The 15,488-nt window shown below is 37.5% G+C and overlaps 1 protein-coding gene across 1 annotated transcript in view; it reads left to right on the forward strand.

Moving 5' to 3' along the window:
- The window catches only part of LOC116522078 (probable acyl-CoA dehydrogenase 6), a 64,939-nt gene extending 49,985 nt beyond the window's left edge, over positions 1-14,954 (forward strand). The window contains exons 6-10 of the mRNA XM_032236677.1: positions 5,754-5,927; positions 8,107-8,268; positions 8,373-8,523; positions 11,209-11,295; positions 12,953-14,954. Of these exons, the coding sequence (XP_032092568.1) occupies positions 5,754-5,927; positions 8,107-8,268; positions 8,373-8,523; positions 11,209-11,295; positions 12,953-12,968 (590 nt within the window). The 3' untranslated portion in view covers positions 12,969-14,954. The remainder of the gene's footprint in view (positions 1-5,753; positions 5,928-8,106; positions 8,269-8,372; positions 8,524-11,208; positions 11,296-12,952) is intronic.
- Positions 14,955-15,488: the final 534 nt, after the last annotated feature.

The following is a 15,488-nucleotide window of genomic DNA, read 5'->3' on the forward strand; positions in this document are numbered from 1 at the left end:
GCCCTGTCAGAGTGTTCACCAAGTGTAGGCAGGTTGAAATCCCCCAGAACCATAAGCCTGGGGAACTCTACCGCCAACTCGGCTACTGACTCGAGGAGCGAGGGGAGGGCTGTTGCAACGCTGTTGGGAGGTAGGTATGTTAGCAACAAACCCACTTGACCACCAAGGTCCAACTTCATCAGCAGGGACTCACACCCGACAAGCTCTGAAGCAGAGATCCTACAAGGAACTAAAGACCTTTGGACGATGACAGCCACCCCCCCCCTTCTCTGGGGTCGTGGCTGATGAAGCACCTGAAATCCTTCTGGGCACATTTCAGTGAGGGGGACTCCTCCCTCCGGGCCCAGCCAGGTTTCAGTAATACATGCCAGGTCTGCCCCCTCGTCTAAAATTAGGTCCCAGACAAGGGGAGCTTTGTGAACCACAGACCTGGCATTTAGCCATCAATTTATCTTGATGTTTATACACAAGAAAACCTACCCTTTTATTCCATGGTTCTTAAACTCACTGAGAAATATTTGATAGTGTTATCAAACTTTTTTTAAAAAAATCCTTAGTAGATAATGTCTACTGGCTCATCCTTATTACATGTTTATTAATACCTTTAAAATATTCATGTAGATTAATTGGACTTCCCTTTGTGAGCATGTTGGCTATCTTTCAGCAAGGCGTATGTCTCAAGGATAACTCTCAAGTTTTTTCCACACTAAAAACCAGTGGTGAAATTTAATTTTTTTGCCCTGTGGGCTTGGCTTGGTGGGAGGCCATGTGACTGGGTAGGCGTGGCCAACTTTTTTTCACTTTTTAAAACATTTTTTTCCCACTGGTTCGGGTGAATAGGCAGGAAAAAATGCTTTTAAAAGTGAGGGGAAAAGCTTCCGATGATCACACTGCGTAGCTGTGAGCCGCATGATTGTTGGAAGCTCCCCCCCCCCCTTTTAAAGCATTTTTCTCTGTCTATCCACCCGAACCAGCAGGGAAAAAATGCTTTAAAAAGTAAAAAAAAATGTTTCCAATGATTGCACGGCTCACAGCTGATCTGTGTGATCGTCAGAACCATTTCACTCCACTTTTTAAAGCATTTTTTACTACTGGTTTGGGCAAATAGGTAGTAAAAATGCTTTAAAAAGTGAAACAAAGAGGATCCAACAATTGTGCAGGTCACAGCTGAGCCATGTGATTGTTGGAAGCTTTTTTTTACTACTGGTTCGCAGAACCAGGAACAATAATCCCTACCGGTTTGGCCGAACCAGGCTGAACTGGGAGGATTTCATCCCTGCTAAGTACCCAGATGAATATCACTCAGAAACACCATTAATAATGAAGAAATTATGAAGTCAGTTTTCTCACTATATCTGGGCACCAAACCTAGTGAAGGAAGAAAGGTTAATGATACTATAGTCCCATTTAAATGGGAAAGTTTTATAGCTGCTTGGAAGTTGATAAACCCACTTTGGGAGATTTCATGAAAACTAGTCATCGGAATCTTGAATGTGTTATTAAGTTCAATATAAGGGTAGTTGTTTCTAAGAAGTGGGAGTTCAACTAATATATGAAGAACAAAAGCACAATTGAGAATGTTCTGTATCTAAAAAAGAACTAATGCTAGGTACCACTCAATCTTAATTGTGCTCTGTTAGTAGTTAAAAATATAAATAAATTTTTGGGATTAATGAAGTTACTTAAAAACAATCAAAGGATTATATTATTAAAAATGTTTCTAAGGTTACTGATGAGTAATTCTAAAGAAAGAAAGAAAGAAAACGTCTTTCAAATAAATTGCCCTGATTAAGCTATGAGTGATTTTTCCAACATAATGACCACACCACTTTTATTGACAATTAAAAAAATAAGTGCTGTAATACTGGGTCATGGAGCAGTCCCCTTTGGTCTTAGTAAAGCCAGTAATTCTGATATATATCATTAGTATACGTCATTCCAGTGCAAAAGATTGGGACAATTGCCAATGAAGACTTGGTGAAACCAAGTTTGTGGGCTTCTTAATTTATTAGTGATTAAGATTTGATAAAACTGTTTGTACTAATTTTAAAAAATAGGTAGAGTAGATACTGCCCATGTTGCTAATATTCCCCTAATAGTGTATATCAGGAATCCCCAAACCCTGGACATGGACTGGCACTGGTGTGCAGAAAAACCTTTCTCCAAAAACCTGATCCCCGAAAGTTTGGGGTCTGCTGCAGTGTTGGGTTTCTACCAGTTTGGACCCATTCGGCTGAACTGTTAGGTCTGATTGCAAGCTGAGATCAAACCGGTTCTCTTTTTCCGTGAAAGTTGGCCCTCCTGCCCACCCCCAGGTTATACAGACCTTTATTTCTACTTCCAAAGCCCAGCTGATCAGTGGTGGCAGATTGAATTGCTGCCCCTCAGCTGTTTTATTTGCTCCTTTCATGGTTTGTAGTGTGGAAGTTCACATGAAGCGAACCGGTTGTTCAGCTGGTTGGAATCCACCCCTGGTTCACTGATGTATATAATCTAGGAAATACCACTTAAACCTATTATTTATCATCTTTAAGAAGAAGCATCCATCTCTCTCATAGAAGAACTCTTGGCAGTGTACAATAAAATATTAAAAACACAAAAACAATACATAAAATGTAAAAGAGGCAATGAATGTTTAAAAAAATAATTAAGAGGTGGAAAGAGAGCTTTCAGGGCACTAATCAGCCCCATGGTTGTGTGTTCCTCTGGACACCCTGAGCAAGGCCATAGAACTATAAACATTCATGGAAGGCCAAGAGACTGGGTGCCCACCTCACCTCAGGCAGAAAATGTTCCACATTCCAGGAACAATGGCAGAGAAGGTTTTCCTCCTGGACCTTGCCAGTTGGAATTCTTTGGTTGACAGAACCTGCAACGCACCTGCCGTGCTTCATGGGTGGGATGGGCTGATATAGCAACATGAAGACAGTTTCATAAGTAACATGGCCCTGAGCCATGTAGGGCTTTAAAGAGCATAGCTAACATCTTGAATTGGACCCAGAAGCAAACTAGTACCCAATGCAACTCATGCAACTACATGCACTATTCTTTGGGTGACCCCAAAAATAGTGGGATTGTGTACCAGTGAAATTTCTGGATACTTTCAAGAGTAGCCACATGTAGAGTGCATTGCAGTAGTCTAAACTACTGGAGAGGACCAGAACATGAATCACCAATAGAGAGCCTCCCTTTAAGGGAAAGGATGTTACTGGCACACAAGTGATGTGGAACAAAGGCCCTCTTAGTGGCCATGAGTTGGACCTCTCACTTTCTATCAACACAAATTGAGATCAACTTCTAAAAGAGGTGAACCAGCACAGAACCATGCTTCCCTAAGCTGGCCCAGAAGACTATTTTTTTACTTTGCTTTACTTTACTTTGTTTTGCTTCACTTCGCTTCGTTATTATTATTTTATTTATTATTTTATTATTTTATTTTCCTATCTTACCACAGGATAATTCTGGCTGGTTTACAATATTAAAAGGATCAACTATATAAAACACTTAAGTAAAATATTATAAAAATATAAATACTTTACCCTAAGTCAAAGCTATCATAATCAATAGTATTAAACACCACTGAGAGATACACCACCTCCATTCTGTCCCACCAGGGAGCATCCATGAAGTACCAATGCTGTTCGGGCCCATGTCTGGATCCAGATAATTGGCTTTTTCCCCAGGAAGTTTGTCCAAAAATACTTGATATGCATTATTCAGGGATTCTCACCTGGATTTGTTTAAACTAAAAAAAAGTAAATAATCTTCACAAGCTGCAGATGATTTATTCAAATGTTCTCAATATGAAATAGCTTATGTTCCTGTTAAGTGATGATCATATGCAAAGTGATCAGATTTTATACACTTATCACAATGATCTGGTTTTCAGCAATGACCTTTTTCAACACCTCTTTTTTTGGAAAGAAAAAAAAAACAAAGTTGTGATTCATAGAATGACGTTATGACCTCAGGGCTTTAGGCTGCCCACAAGTAGAGGCCTAGAAAATGACCAAAGTATTTTCAACATTTAAGAAGGGCCCGTGGGGAGATCCAGGAAATTATAGGCCTGTCCATTCAAAAACTACGAGTAAGACAAAATTACCAAATATCTGAGACTTGGACTTTGTTCAAGAATGAACAAGCTATTCTTAAACTGCTTAGAAGACAATAAAATACATTGGAAGAAGTGGCATGATTCTAAGAAAGGAGAATATTTGTAGCTCAGGGTTGAAATGAGGGATCCTTCTGAACTTGATGTTGTCTTGTACGTGTTTTATTACCAAACTAGTAACATCATCACATGACACGATTCTCCTGAATAAAATATACTCTGCCAGCAGTTACTTATCCTTGATACAGCAATCTCTTGTCTATTTAGAGAAGGAAGGCTGAGTTTATTTAGAGCATGGATGTCAAATTCATGACGTCATGTTGCCATCATGTGATGTTGGCGTGACATTTTTCCCCTTCATAGAGCTGGGTTGGGCGTGGCCTGCATGTAACACATATGGCCCATGAGCTGCCAGTTTGACACCTCTGGTTTAGAGCTGTTTTGCTCTAAATATTTGCCAAGTTTTTGACTTTTCAGAATACAGCATTTATCTGTGCTGTATTTCTCCTTTCTTTTTTCTTCAAATTTGTAAATTCATTGACACAGATGGAACTTACTTAGACTATCCAGTCAAAAGTCCCTGATTCTTTCAGGAAGGTTTTCCTCTCATTTGGAATTAGAATCTTGTTCAAGTGACAGCACTTTATGAAAAGTCTCTAATTACATACTGAACAGTGGTGGGTTTCAAATTTTTTAGAACCTCTTCTGTAGGTGTGGCCTGCTTTATGGGAGTGGCTTGCTGGCCATGTGAGTGGGTGGGTGTGGCCAACTTGTAAAATGTGGTGAAAGTCACTTAACAACATTCTTGCTTAGTAACCAAAATCAGAAATGCTCAGAAACTCTGGCATTTGAAGCACACAAGTCTTAAAGCTGTCAAGTTACAAGACCCTTGCGCCCCTAACCCTTTTAAAAAAAACCCAGGGGTGTTCAAACTTGATAGCTTTAAGACTTGTGGACTTCAACTCCCAGAATTCCTCCTCTCACTCTTCATCTTGATGATGTCCGGACGGGTGGGGGGAGGGAGCTGGAACCAGTTCTATGTGGCACTGTAGATTTGTGGAACCTCTTCTATAGAAGAGGTTAGAACTGGCAGGAACCACCCCTGATACTGAAGCACCACAGTATATTGTGAACAAATGGCAGTCAGAATACTATTCCTCGTGTAAATAAAGGATACTATTGAATGACATTCTTGACAAGCCAGTCAACAAACTAATTGTTTTTGAGGGGTTGTTTCATTGTTCAGGAAAAGAATAGGCATATTCCATAGTAAAAACAGCAACCATTCACGTTTATTTATTTATCAAATATAAAGATTGCCCATTCGGTCCCAGAGTGATTCTTTATTTTTCATCTTCCTCAAAATCAAAAAGGATATTTTTTTTCATGCTTGTGACTAGAATATCTATTTACAATTTTTTGTATTCATTTTTTTTATTAACAGTGATAGCCCCCTCCCCACAAATGGGAGAATTAATTTTACTAACACTAACATTTACTAACATTTTTTAAAGATGAATTTTAATAGTTAAAAAAGAAGACATAATCTAATTGTCATTGAATGTCTCACATATGCAATTTATATTACTCATTTGTACTAATCACTTAGTACAAATCATCATCTATAAACACTCATTTTCAGGTATTCACATTGCTAAGAAAATCGATAAGCTTGGTATGAGATCATCTGACACAGCGGAAATCTTCTTTGAAAATGTCAAAATTCCCAGAAAATACCTCATTGGAGAAGAAGGAATGGGATTTAATTACCAGATGCTGCAGTTCCAAGAAGAACGAATGATTGGAGTAGCACTTTGTAAGTAATAAGCCACACTGTCTAGCTACTAAGATTGTTTTTTCTTACAAAACAATGTGGAAAGTTGATTTTGGCAGTAAAATATAGCAACCCTCTCAATTACGAATTTGGAGTCCAAATTTTTGTTGAAGACAATATTGTATGCATTTCCATAGCTGCAGATTCCTTTCATATACAAATCTGTCAAAAAGCATTTGTTCCCATTAAGTTTGGATATTTTTGCCACTAAATGTTATCAAAACTTTTATGTATCTCTTTGTTGTATAACAGTTTCTGATGAAAAACACCAAACATTTATTATTTTATAAAGCAAGTTGTCTATTTTGATTTGTTTTGGGATATTGAGCAGAATACAATTTTAATAAAAAAAAGTTTTTTTAAAAAAATACAATTATCGGTAAAAAAAATTACAATAGTTGTTTGAATGCTTCATTAAACAATCAGGATTAATTTGAGGCAGCTCTTCCCTATATCTATTTCACAAAGTTTGGTCCTCTTTATCACAGAGAAGTGCCTCCCCAGAGAACATATGACAACCTCCATAATAAAGTCATTGATGTTTATCTGTCTGGATGATTTACACGGCTATGTGGAAATTATTCTAAAGTTAGAAAAATAATCCTGTAGTAGTGAAAGTTTGGAACAATAGAGAAACTTCTAGTTTCAGCTTTTTAAAAACTGCAAAGTCACAAAAATTGATTCTAGACAGATCAAGAAAACCAAGCATGTTATGAGATTCCTGGAAATTTTATCCTGTATTTGGGAATATTCATGAAAATAATAGTCACTGTTTGAAGTTGAATCACCTGGATAACCTTCCAGAGCCTTCTCAGGTGTTATGATGTCTGGTAGAAACCAAACAATTACAGATTGGTTTTAATTAATCAAATAAATTAATTCCAAATCTTGTATCAGTCATCAATCAGGCCTGGGGCTGTTGACCCCAAAATGAGGTCCAGCCCCATCTAGGACTGAGTGAATGGTGTGTTGTTTTTAAATCTATCTTTTCTTTTCCCTATATTTTAGTTTTTGACTTTATTTTTGTATTTGTAAGCCGCCTGGAGTCCTACGGGATTGGGCGGCATATAAATTTTATTAAATTCAAATTCAATGAGGGGACAGGTTCACAGTTTGGAGGTGCTCTTTGGTCTCAGGATCTGGGCTACTTGCTATTGTACAAAACATGGCATTCAATTCTGCAGATTATCAAGTCGTATCTCTTGAAACTGAATCACAGATGGGTCTTGAACCAAAGTAGTGTTGCCAAATAAACAAGCAGATCTGTGAGAGAATGGATGAAGATCTAAGTCTGCATTTAGATACTCTAAAAGATGCATTTAGATACTGTAAATGATGCATTTAGATACTCTGAATGATGATGTGATGGTGAATCTGTGGCACGCGTGCCAGAGGTAGCACGCAGCGCCTTCTCTAGTGTCACGCAGTGCCCTCTCTAATGGCATGTGAGCTGTCAGCCCAGTTCAGCTCCACCGCGCATGTATGTGCGTGCCTCCTACAAGCCAGCTGGTCTTTGGGTCTCTGCTGCACATGTGAGGGTGGGGCACATGCGGATCATGCATGCACCTCCTGCTCGCCACCTCACTTTCGGGTTTCTGCCACGCATGAGTGGGGGGCATGCACACATGCTTGGGGCGGGGCGCATGCATTGGAGGGACATATTGCATTTTGAGAGTTCAGGCGCACACACGCTTTGGGCACTCTGACCAGAAAAGGTTAGCTATCACTGCTTTAGACTTAAAAGTTGAAATATTGTAGCAAGTCTTGAAGTAGCAAGTTAGAAAAAATGTCAAATTTTGCTGAGCAAAGCAATGTGCTATGAAACACCCAAAATTCCTGCATAATTGTTAGGAAGAATTACTGCAGTTCAGGATGGTGCAACCACGTACTGAATTTTAAGGAAGTTGATGACCATACACATTGCATATTATCCATGAAACAAAGAGTTTCAGTTTACTCACTTTAACTACTGTTACTCACTTTAATTCTCTTTTAAGTAACAGTAATATCCATGGGAAACTCTTGATGATGGTTATGGCAAAGATACACAAATATTCAAAAAAATCTGAAGGGAGAGAGGGAGGGGAAGGGAGACAAGACAATCTTCAGTGGAAAGGAATTAATAAATTCATTTTCATCTTTTATTACATCACATTTTTAGCACTGATGGGTCTAGAAATCCTGATAAAAGAAACTATTGATTATACTTCTCAACGGAAAGCATTTGGCCAGCCAATACTTCACAATCAAGTAGTGCATTTTCGCCTGGCTGAACTAGCCACCGAAGTGGAGCTCCTTCGTGCATTGCTCCATGAGGCAGTAGGTAAGTGCAATAAAAATTTATTTCCAATAATCTAATAAAAGATACATTATTATTTTTTGATAGATATGGTTAATTTAATAGGCAAGTTTATATTTTTATTTTAGGTCTCTACATACGCGGTAATGAAGTGACCAAACTTGCATCCATGGCCAAGTTAAAATGTGGTCGCCTATGTCGAGAAGTTCCAGATAGCTGTCTCCAGTTCTGGGGAGGAATGGGGTACACTAATGAAGTGCTAGTGAGTAGAATGTTCAGGTGAGAAGGATTAACCCTTAAGTCTATGTGGGTGTACCTGCATATGTGTGTAACATCACAAGCATTCAAATTATTAATCAGGTATTCATATTTTGCAGTACAGGTTTCTTCTTAAATTCCCCACACCTCATGTTTAAGCTCAAATCCACCCCCACCCCATAAAAAACCATACTAATACACAGAGAAAACAGCTGAAGAGGAATAGTACATTTTTATTTCTGTCATTGACCAACAACATTTACATTCAATGTAAAAATTAAACTATGCAGTTAATGCCAATAGCCAAACTTAAGTACAATAAGAAAGATGAGTTGGAAATCCAGCCTTTTTGGCAACAAGAACTATTGTTTCAAAACAATGAACATATATTCAGTATATGTATGTTTGTATATACACATGTAATACACGTATATATGCATGCGCGGGCACGCAAACAGCGCGCGCATACACACTCACTCACTTACACCTGGAATACTGCGTCCAGTTTGGGTCAGCACAACACAAAAAGATATTGATACCCTAGAAACGATGCAGAGAAGAGCAACAAAATGATAAGCGATCTGAAGGCTAAATCACACAATGAACTGTTGAGAGAACTAGGTATGCCGAGGTGGAAAATCATTAAAGAGAGATGCAACCTAGAACTAAGGAGAGAACAGTGATAACAATTAATCAGTGGAAAGTCTTACCTCTGAAAGTCGTGGCTGCTCCATCACTAGAGATTTTCAAAAGAGACTGGACAGCCATTTGTCCAGAATGTTATAGGTTCTCCTTCTTGATCAGGAGGTTGGACTGGAAGACCTCCAAGGTTCCTCCTTATGTAGAACATAGAATAACAATCCTGTTATTCTATGTTCTAAATATATGAGGTCTGAAATTCTTGCATAGCCCTATTTTATTCTTCCTGATCACATTGAAAGCAGCTTTTTTCAGAATGTAACATTTTATTCAGTGATTAAAAAGTATCCTAATCTATAATTCTACAGGGAGTCCTTGGTTAATGACCAATTCATTCAGCATCTTTTCAAAATTGCAATTGCACTGAACAATTGGTAGATATCCCTTAACAACCGTTCATTTAATGACTGTTCGAAGGAAGTTACGGCACTGAAAAGAGACTTACAACCATTTTTCTCACTTACGAACATTACAGCATTCCATGGTCACATGATTTACACTCGGATGCTTGCTAGTTGCAGTATCTCTGGGTCATGTGATTCTCTTTTGTGACCTTCTGACAAGCCAAGCCAATGGGGAAACCAAATTCACTTAACAACCATGTTACTAATTTAATAACTGCAATGATTCACTTAACAAACATGGTATGAAAAGTTGTAAAATGGAGCAAAACTGACTTAGCAAATTCCTTAGTTAGGAATATAAATTCTGGGCACAATTATGGTCATAGAGGTCTACCTTTTCCTGTATTTATGGATAATCCTTAGCATTCCAGCTGTTGCAACATCGCACAATCACATGATCCAACAGATCACAAATGGTGATCATGTGATATCCTCACTTAATGACCCAGTGTTTTATTTAACAATGGCAAATGGGACTGCCAGAATTGCTGTCACTAAGCAGTGTGACCACATCATTCTTTATATTTGTGGTGCTTAATTATGATAATTTCAGTCCCAATTGCTTTTGTAAACCAAGGACTACACATACTCATGCCAAAATGGAATTGAAGTAACTCCCCTCCCCCCCAAGGAATTGGGAACCTTTTCTGAGAGGGGACCTGACTGGAATTCTGAGAAATGTTTATATGATGCATTTTGTCTGTCTGTGTGTGTATGTGTGTGTATATGTATGTATACATGTATGTGTGTGTGTGTGTGTGTATATATATATGTGTGTGTGTGTGTGTGTGTATGTATGTATGTGTATGGGTTTTTTTTTGCGCTGATAAATAAATAAAGGGATATTTATCAGCACAAATTTAAAAAAAACAAATATAACAAAGACAACAGTAAAAATATTGGGTTTCTGTCGTGATGGACACTTGCGACGAGCCGATTGACAGATGATGGAAGCAGTTAGCTTCCTCCCATAATTGGGGCTTACCAGGGGTTGTGACTCTAAATATGTGTGTGTGTGTGTGTGTGTGTGTGTGTATACACACACACATATTTATATGTGTATATATCCCTCCCTCCCCATATATGTATGTATGTATGTATGTATGTATGTATGTATGTATATATAGGGAGGGAGGGAGGGAGATGGGCATCAGAACAATTCTGTGGAAAGCTATGACTCCCACAACAATCAAAATTGTGGGGATTAACGGAAGATTAAACCCTACTGTGATTCAAAATCGTGGTCAGCACTAGAGTAGAAATTTTGTTTCCCAATTGATGACTATTCAGCTTGACAACATAGAAATGTTGGCAAGATTTCCCTAGTAGACTTTGGGTGCTATATATGCAGTCACACTCAGTCATACTTGCCAAGGATTGTTAAGATTGCTGACCGGAACTAAAATGTTATACTTACAAATCTAATACATTTTAAGTGATGATGATGATTAGTATATTAAAACAGCTTCAATTCACGTTGACTTAAACAAGTATTGTTTAAACAATATCAAGTTTAATATTAATAGTTTTTAAGTGAAAGGGGAAGCAGAATGGACAAATTTCATTTTATTGATACTTTGTTTTGCCTTTTCTGTTATGTCAGAGATTACAGATTGATATCAATAGGAGGCGGTGCTGATGAAATCATGCTGTCCATTATATGCAAATACATGGGTATCTTGCCCCAAAAGTAAGTTTTGTGACTATACGTCTTTAATAATCTGTATTAGCTTTTTTATGTAGGTTCAATAAATATATCCAAAAGAATGACAAAATTAGTAATTTTCATAATGAGGTTTTTGCTTGTAAATTATATTTACACTTAGGAGATAGCATATATAAGGCTACTAAAATGTGCAAATTTGTAAGATGTTTTCCAAGAACCACTGATAACTTAGTATTTGGATATGAAACAGAAAAAGCAATTCTGATCTGATGTGGTTATACTTACACTATCTTTCTGGGGCACCTGAAAGAAGCTGCATTTTTCCCGCTGATCTCATGCATAGTGAGCACATCCAGACCAGATCTGAATCTCCTTTCCTGTTTTGAATGTGTGAATGCCTGCACATTCATACCAGTGGTGGGTTCCGGATCCCGTTGCAATCAGTACGATTGCAACAGGATCTAGCGTCCACCACATGAACACATGCAGCACACGCATGCGTCCTTCCTCTTGCAACACCTCCGTGACACTCCAGCTGCTCGGCGGAGCATTGCACAGGTGCCGTGCGTGCCATGCACGTGCATGGAAGTGCCGAAGACCTCAAATACAGGTAAGGAGCTCAGGGGGTTGGGTGGGCCCTTTGGAGCACTGTACCGGAAACATACCCGGTGCTCTGGGCAGGCAGCAGTACTCCCATACTGGGACGTACCGCCTGCAACCCACCACTGATTCATACTTAGAATATTTTTCTGGGTGTTTTTTAATTACTAAAAAAGGAATCCATCTATCATTTGCTTCTGAATGACCTAAGGTAGTAATGTAATGTAAAAAAAAATGTAATGTCCTGACTGTCCTAGAATTCTTATCTCACCTATTTCATAATCAACGTCTTCAAATATTAACCAGAGCTCTGTCACACCTACCAGTTACATAATTATTCCATGCATCTCATAGATATTAACATATGCATTATTATTGCATATCTTAATATATACCATACAATTATGTTAATCTATATAATTACTGAAATGTATTCTTTGTTCAATTCTGTTGGTAACAATTGAACAATATATAGCATGTATTCTAAATGTATTTATAATATAATACATTATGTATTAAATCTACCATTATCTTTTCAAAAGATGTGGAAAAAATCCACCTGTAGTTGACTATTTAGTTTAATTGAATATTGTGCCAGAAAAAGAATGAGTGCATCGGTATACATCAAGTTTTAGTTAGCTTACATAACATAGAAATTTTTATCTTTATTTTACATTGTTAGAATTTTATGTCATCTATTATCCAAATTAAATGCAGAGAGACTAAAGACGGTAAGAAAGAAAGAAAAATCACACTATGCACAGCTAATTTGAGGAATTCAGTGCCAGAAGTGGTTATAACAGCAAGCAATTTGGATAGCTTTCATAGAGAACCGAATGGGTTCATTCAAAATCAAGCTACCAATGATTGCTAGCACTGAAGGTTTTTACTACTCCCTGGATTATTGGCTGCATACTCAAATATAGGTTATTGGGAAGTAACTGTGAAAGGGAATCATCTTCCTCCAGCTGAAGATTAGCAAATTCAGGTATAATTTCAATATAGTATCAGTTGCCTTGTAGTTAGATACAGAGAATCTATTTTAAATTGAAGCATTAATCTTTATTATCTTATTTTCTAGGAACCAAACAGGATAAGCCCTGGAATTTTAAAAACTATAGAAGACAATTATGGTGGGGAAAAAAAACTTAACCTCAGTCAGCCTAATTGTATTCTTTAAATTGTTTAAAGTTTTAATGTTAACAACTTTAATTTTTCATTTTTCTTTCATTTTTATTATTGTAAGTTGCCTAAAGTAGCCTCAAAGCAAGGCAAACAGCAAATAAATTTAATTAATAAATAATACTGAGAGGAAATGGGTTGACTGGAAAAAGGAAACATCCCTATTGTACGTCCCTATATTTTTAAATCATAAATATGTATGGTCTATATAAGCCTTACTATTAGCAAAAAAATCAAAGATATTCCTCAGTATTTTGATTATATAATAAAATAGGATATATATTTTTGTAATTGAAGCATTTATATGATTGGAATAAACTACAAATCATGAATTGTTCTATTGTATTTTAAATATATATTTTGAAAAATGGATGGAAAGTATCACAGCTGTTGAAATGACCAATTGTGTTGGTGACTAGAATCCTCCCTTTAGCACTTTTAATGGGATCCTAGCTACATAGTGACTGGATTTGCATTATCAAACTTCTCAAAACAGATGCTGAAGATTCTCAGTGGAGATTTGGCCAGCATCTAACTTTCTGGATGCAAAAGAAGCTTACTACACTTAGAAAAAGCTTAACACAACACTCATAGTCATTTTGTTAATATGTAGGTCTATTACATCTAGCAAGTTAATATGTTGAGGGGGGGGGAATCCACTATTATATCTTCTAATTCCAAATCTTAAATTTGGAGTTGTGTGTTAAAAACAAACTTCTATGAACCTAGCAAAAACAGTATAAAGTATTTAATATGGAGAATTAAATATAGACTAATCCAAATCAAATTTGACTATTGGCATCTAGTTAGATCAGTGGTTCCCAAACTTGGCAACTTTAAGACTTGTGGACTTCAACTCCCAGAATTCTCCAGCCAGCAGTTGGGAGTTGAAGTCCACAAGTTTTAAAGTTGCCAAGTTTGGGAACCACTGGGTTAGATAAATCCACTAACTTTTCCTGGAAACATTTCAGAATTGGTTTGCCAAGGCCTTCTTTCTAGGGCTGAAAGTTAATGATTGGATTAAAATCAACCAGCTGCTTACCATGTGTAAAACAAAGCTAAAAGTCAGATTCCCCCCACTATTCCAACACCTTAACCCAGGACTGTCAAACTCCCGGCCCACAGGCCAGATGTGTCACACGCCGGCCATGTCCACGCCCGGTTTAGCGAATGGGGGAAAAGTCCAATATGTCAAATGACGCTGCCATGACAATGTGAATTTGACACCCCTGCCTTAACCACTGAATTTTAAAAGCTGTGGTGATACAATGGTTGAAATACAGTATTGCCCACATTTGAGCCAAGAATTTGATCCTAACCAGTTCAAGGCTGACTCAGCCTTTCATCCTTCCAAGGTTGGTAAAATGAGGACTGTTGGGGGCCAGTATGCTAATATTTGTAAACCTCTGAGAAAGTATTGTATAACACAATGGAGCGGTATATAAGTCTTAAGTACTGTTGCTATTGCTGTTAAATTGCAAGGTAAAAGAGATTTATTGAAACTTCTGCTGTGAAGAAATCTTTATGAACTAGGTATTCCTTAAACAGACAGAACATTTTGTTTTTGAAGAATAAAAACAGGTTCTATTCTCATGTTCAAAATTTATATCTCCTCTAGGAAGTTTATAAATGTCACCCATATTTTAAATGTCATATACGGTCAGATTTTATATTCTGGAAGATAATACTCCTGCCAAATTAAACAGTGACATTGCTACCAGGGATATACCAATATCTAATAAAACAGATCATTTATTTAATGGGAATTTAATATTTGTGGATCCCTTTCATCTTTTAATTAAAGGGACCTCTAACTCCTAAATTCCTTATTTCAACCCCCCCCCCAAAAAAGAAAAGAAAACCCTACCTGTTTCATTATTACATTAGACGAAACCTCAAACAGTATAACAGCAAGTTGTCTGACTGTTTGCCTACCTAGAATAACGCACAAACTGCCTACTCTTAAAGATAGTATAGTAAAATTAAAACTACCAATTCCTGTCTATTAACCCTAAACATAATAGTAATCCAATCCTAGCAGACATGTTGGCAAAGAACCATGTTGATTGTGAACAATCTTTTCTCACAACAACTGCCATATTTTTCGGATTATAAGATGCACTGGAGTATAAGATGCACTGAGATTTTGAAGAGGTAAATAAAAAAAAAAACATTTTTGCCTCCCTGGAGCCCAGAAGCACTCGGCAGACCTCCCAAACCCTCTGCACGCCCCGTATGGGGGCAAGGGAGGGCAAAAACATGATGTGTCAGGAATTTTGGAGGCGAAAAATGGGCCTGTTTTTTGTGAAAACAGTCCTGTTTTTCACAAAAATGTTGTGTGCAGAGGGTTTGGGATGCTTATAGTGTGCTCCTAGGGGCTGGGGAGGGCAAAAATGACCCATTTTTTGAGAAAACAAATCATTTTTTGCAAAAAA

The sequence above is a fragment of the Thamnophis elegans genome, chromosome Z (assembly GCF_009769535.1).
Source record: "Thamnophis elegans isolate rThaEle1 chromosome Z, rThaEle1.pri, whole genome shotgun sequence".
Classification (NCBI taxonomy): Eukaryota; Metazoa; Chordata; class Lepidosauria; order Squamata; family Colubridae; genus Thamnophis; species Thamnophis elegans.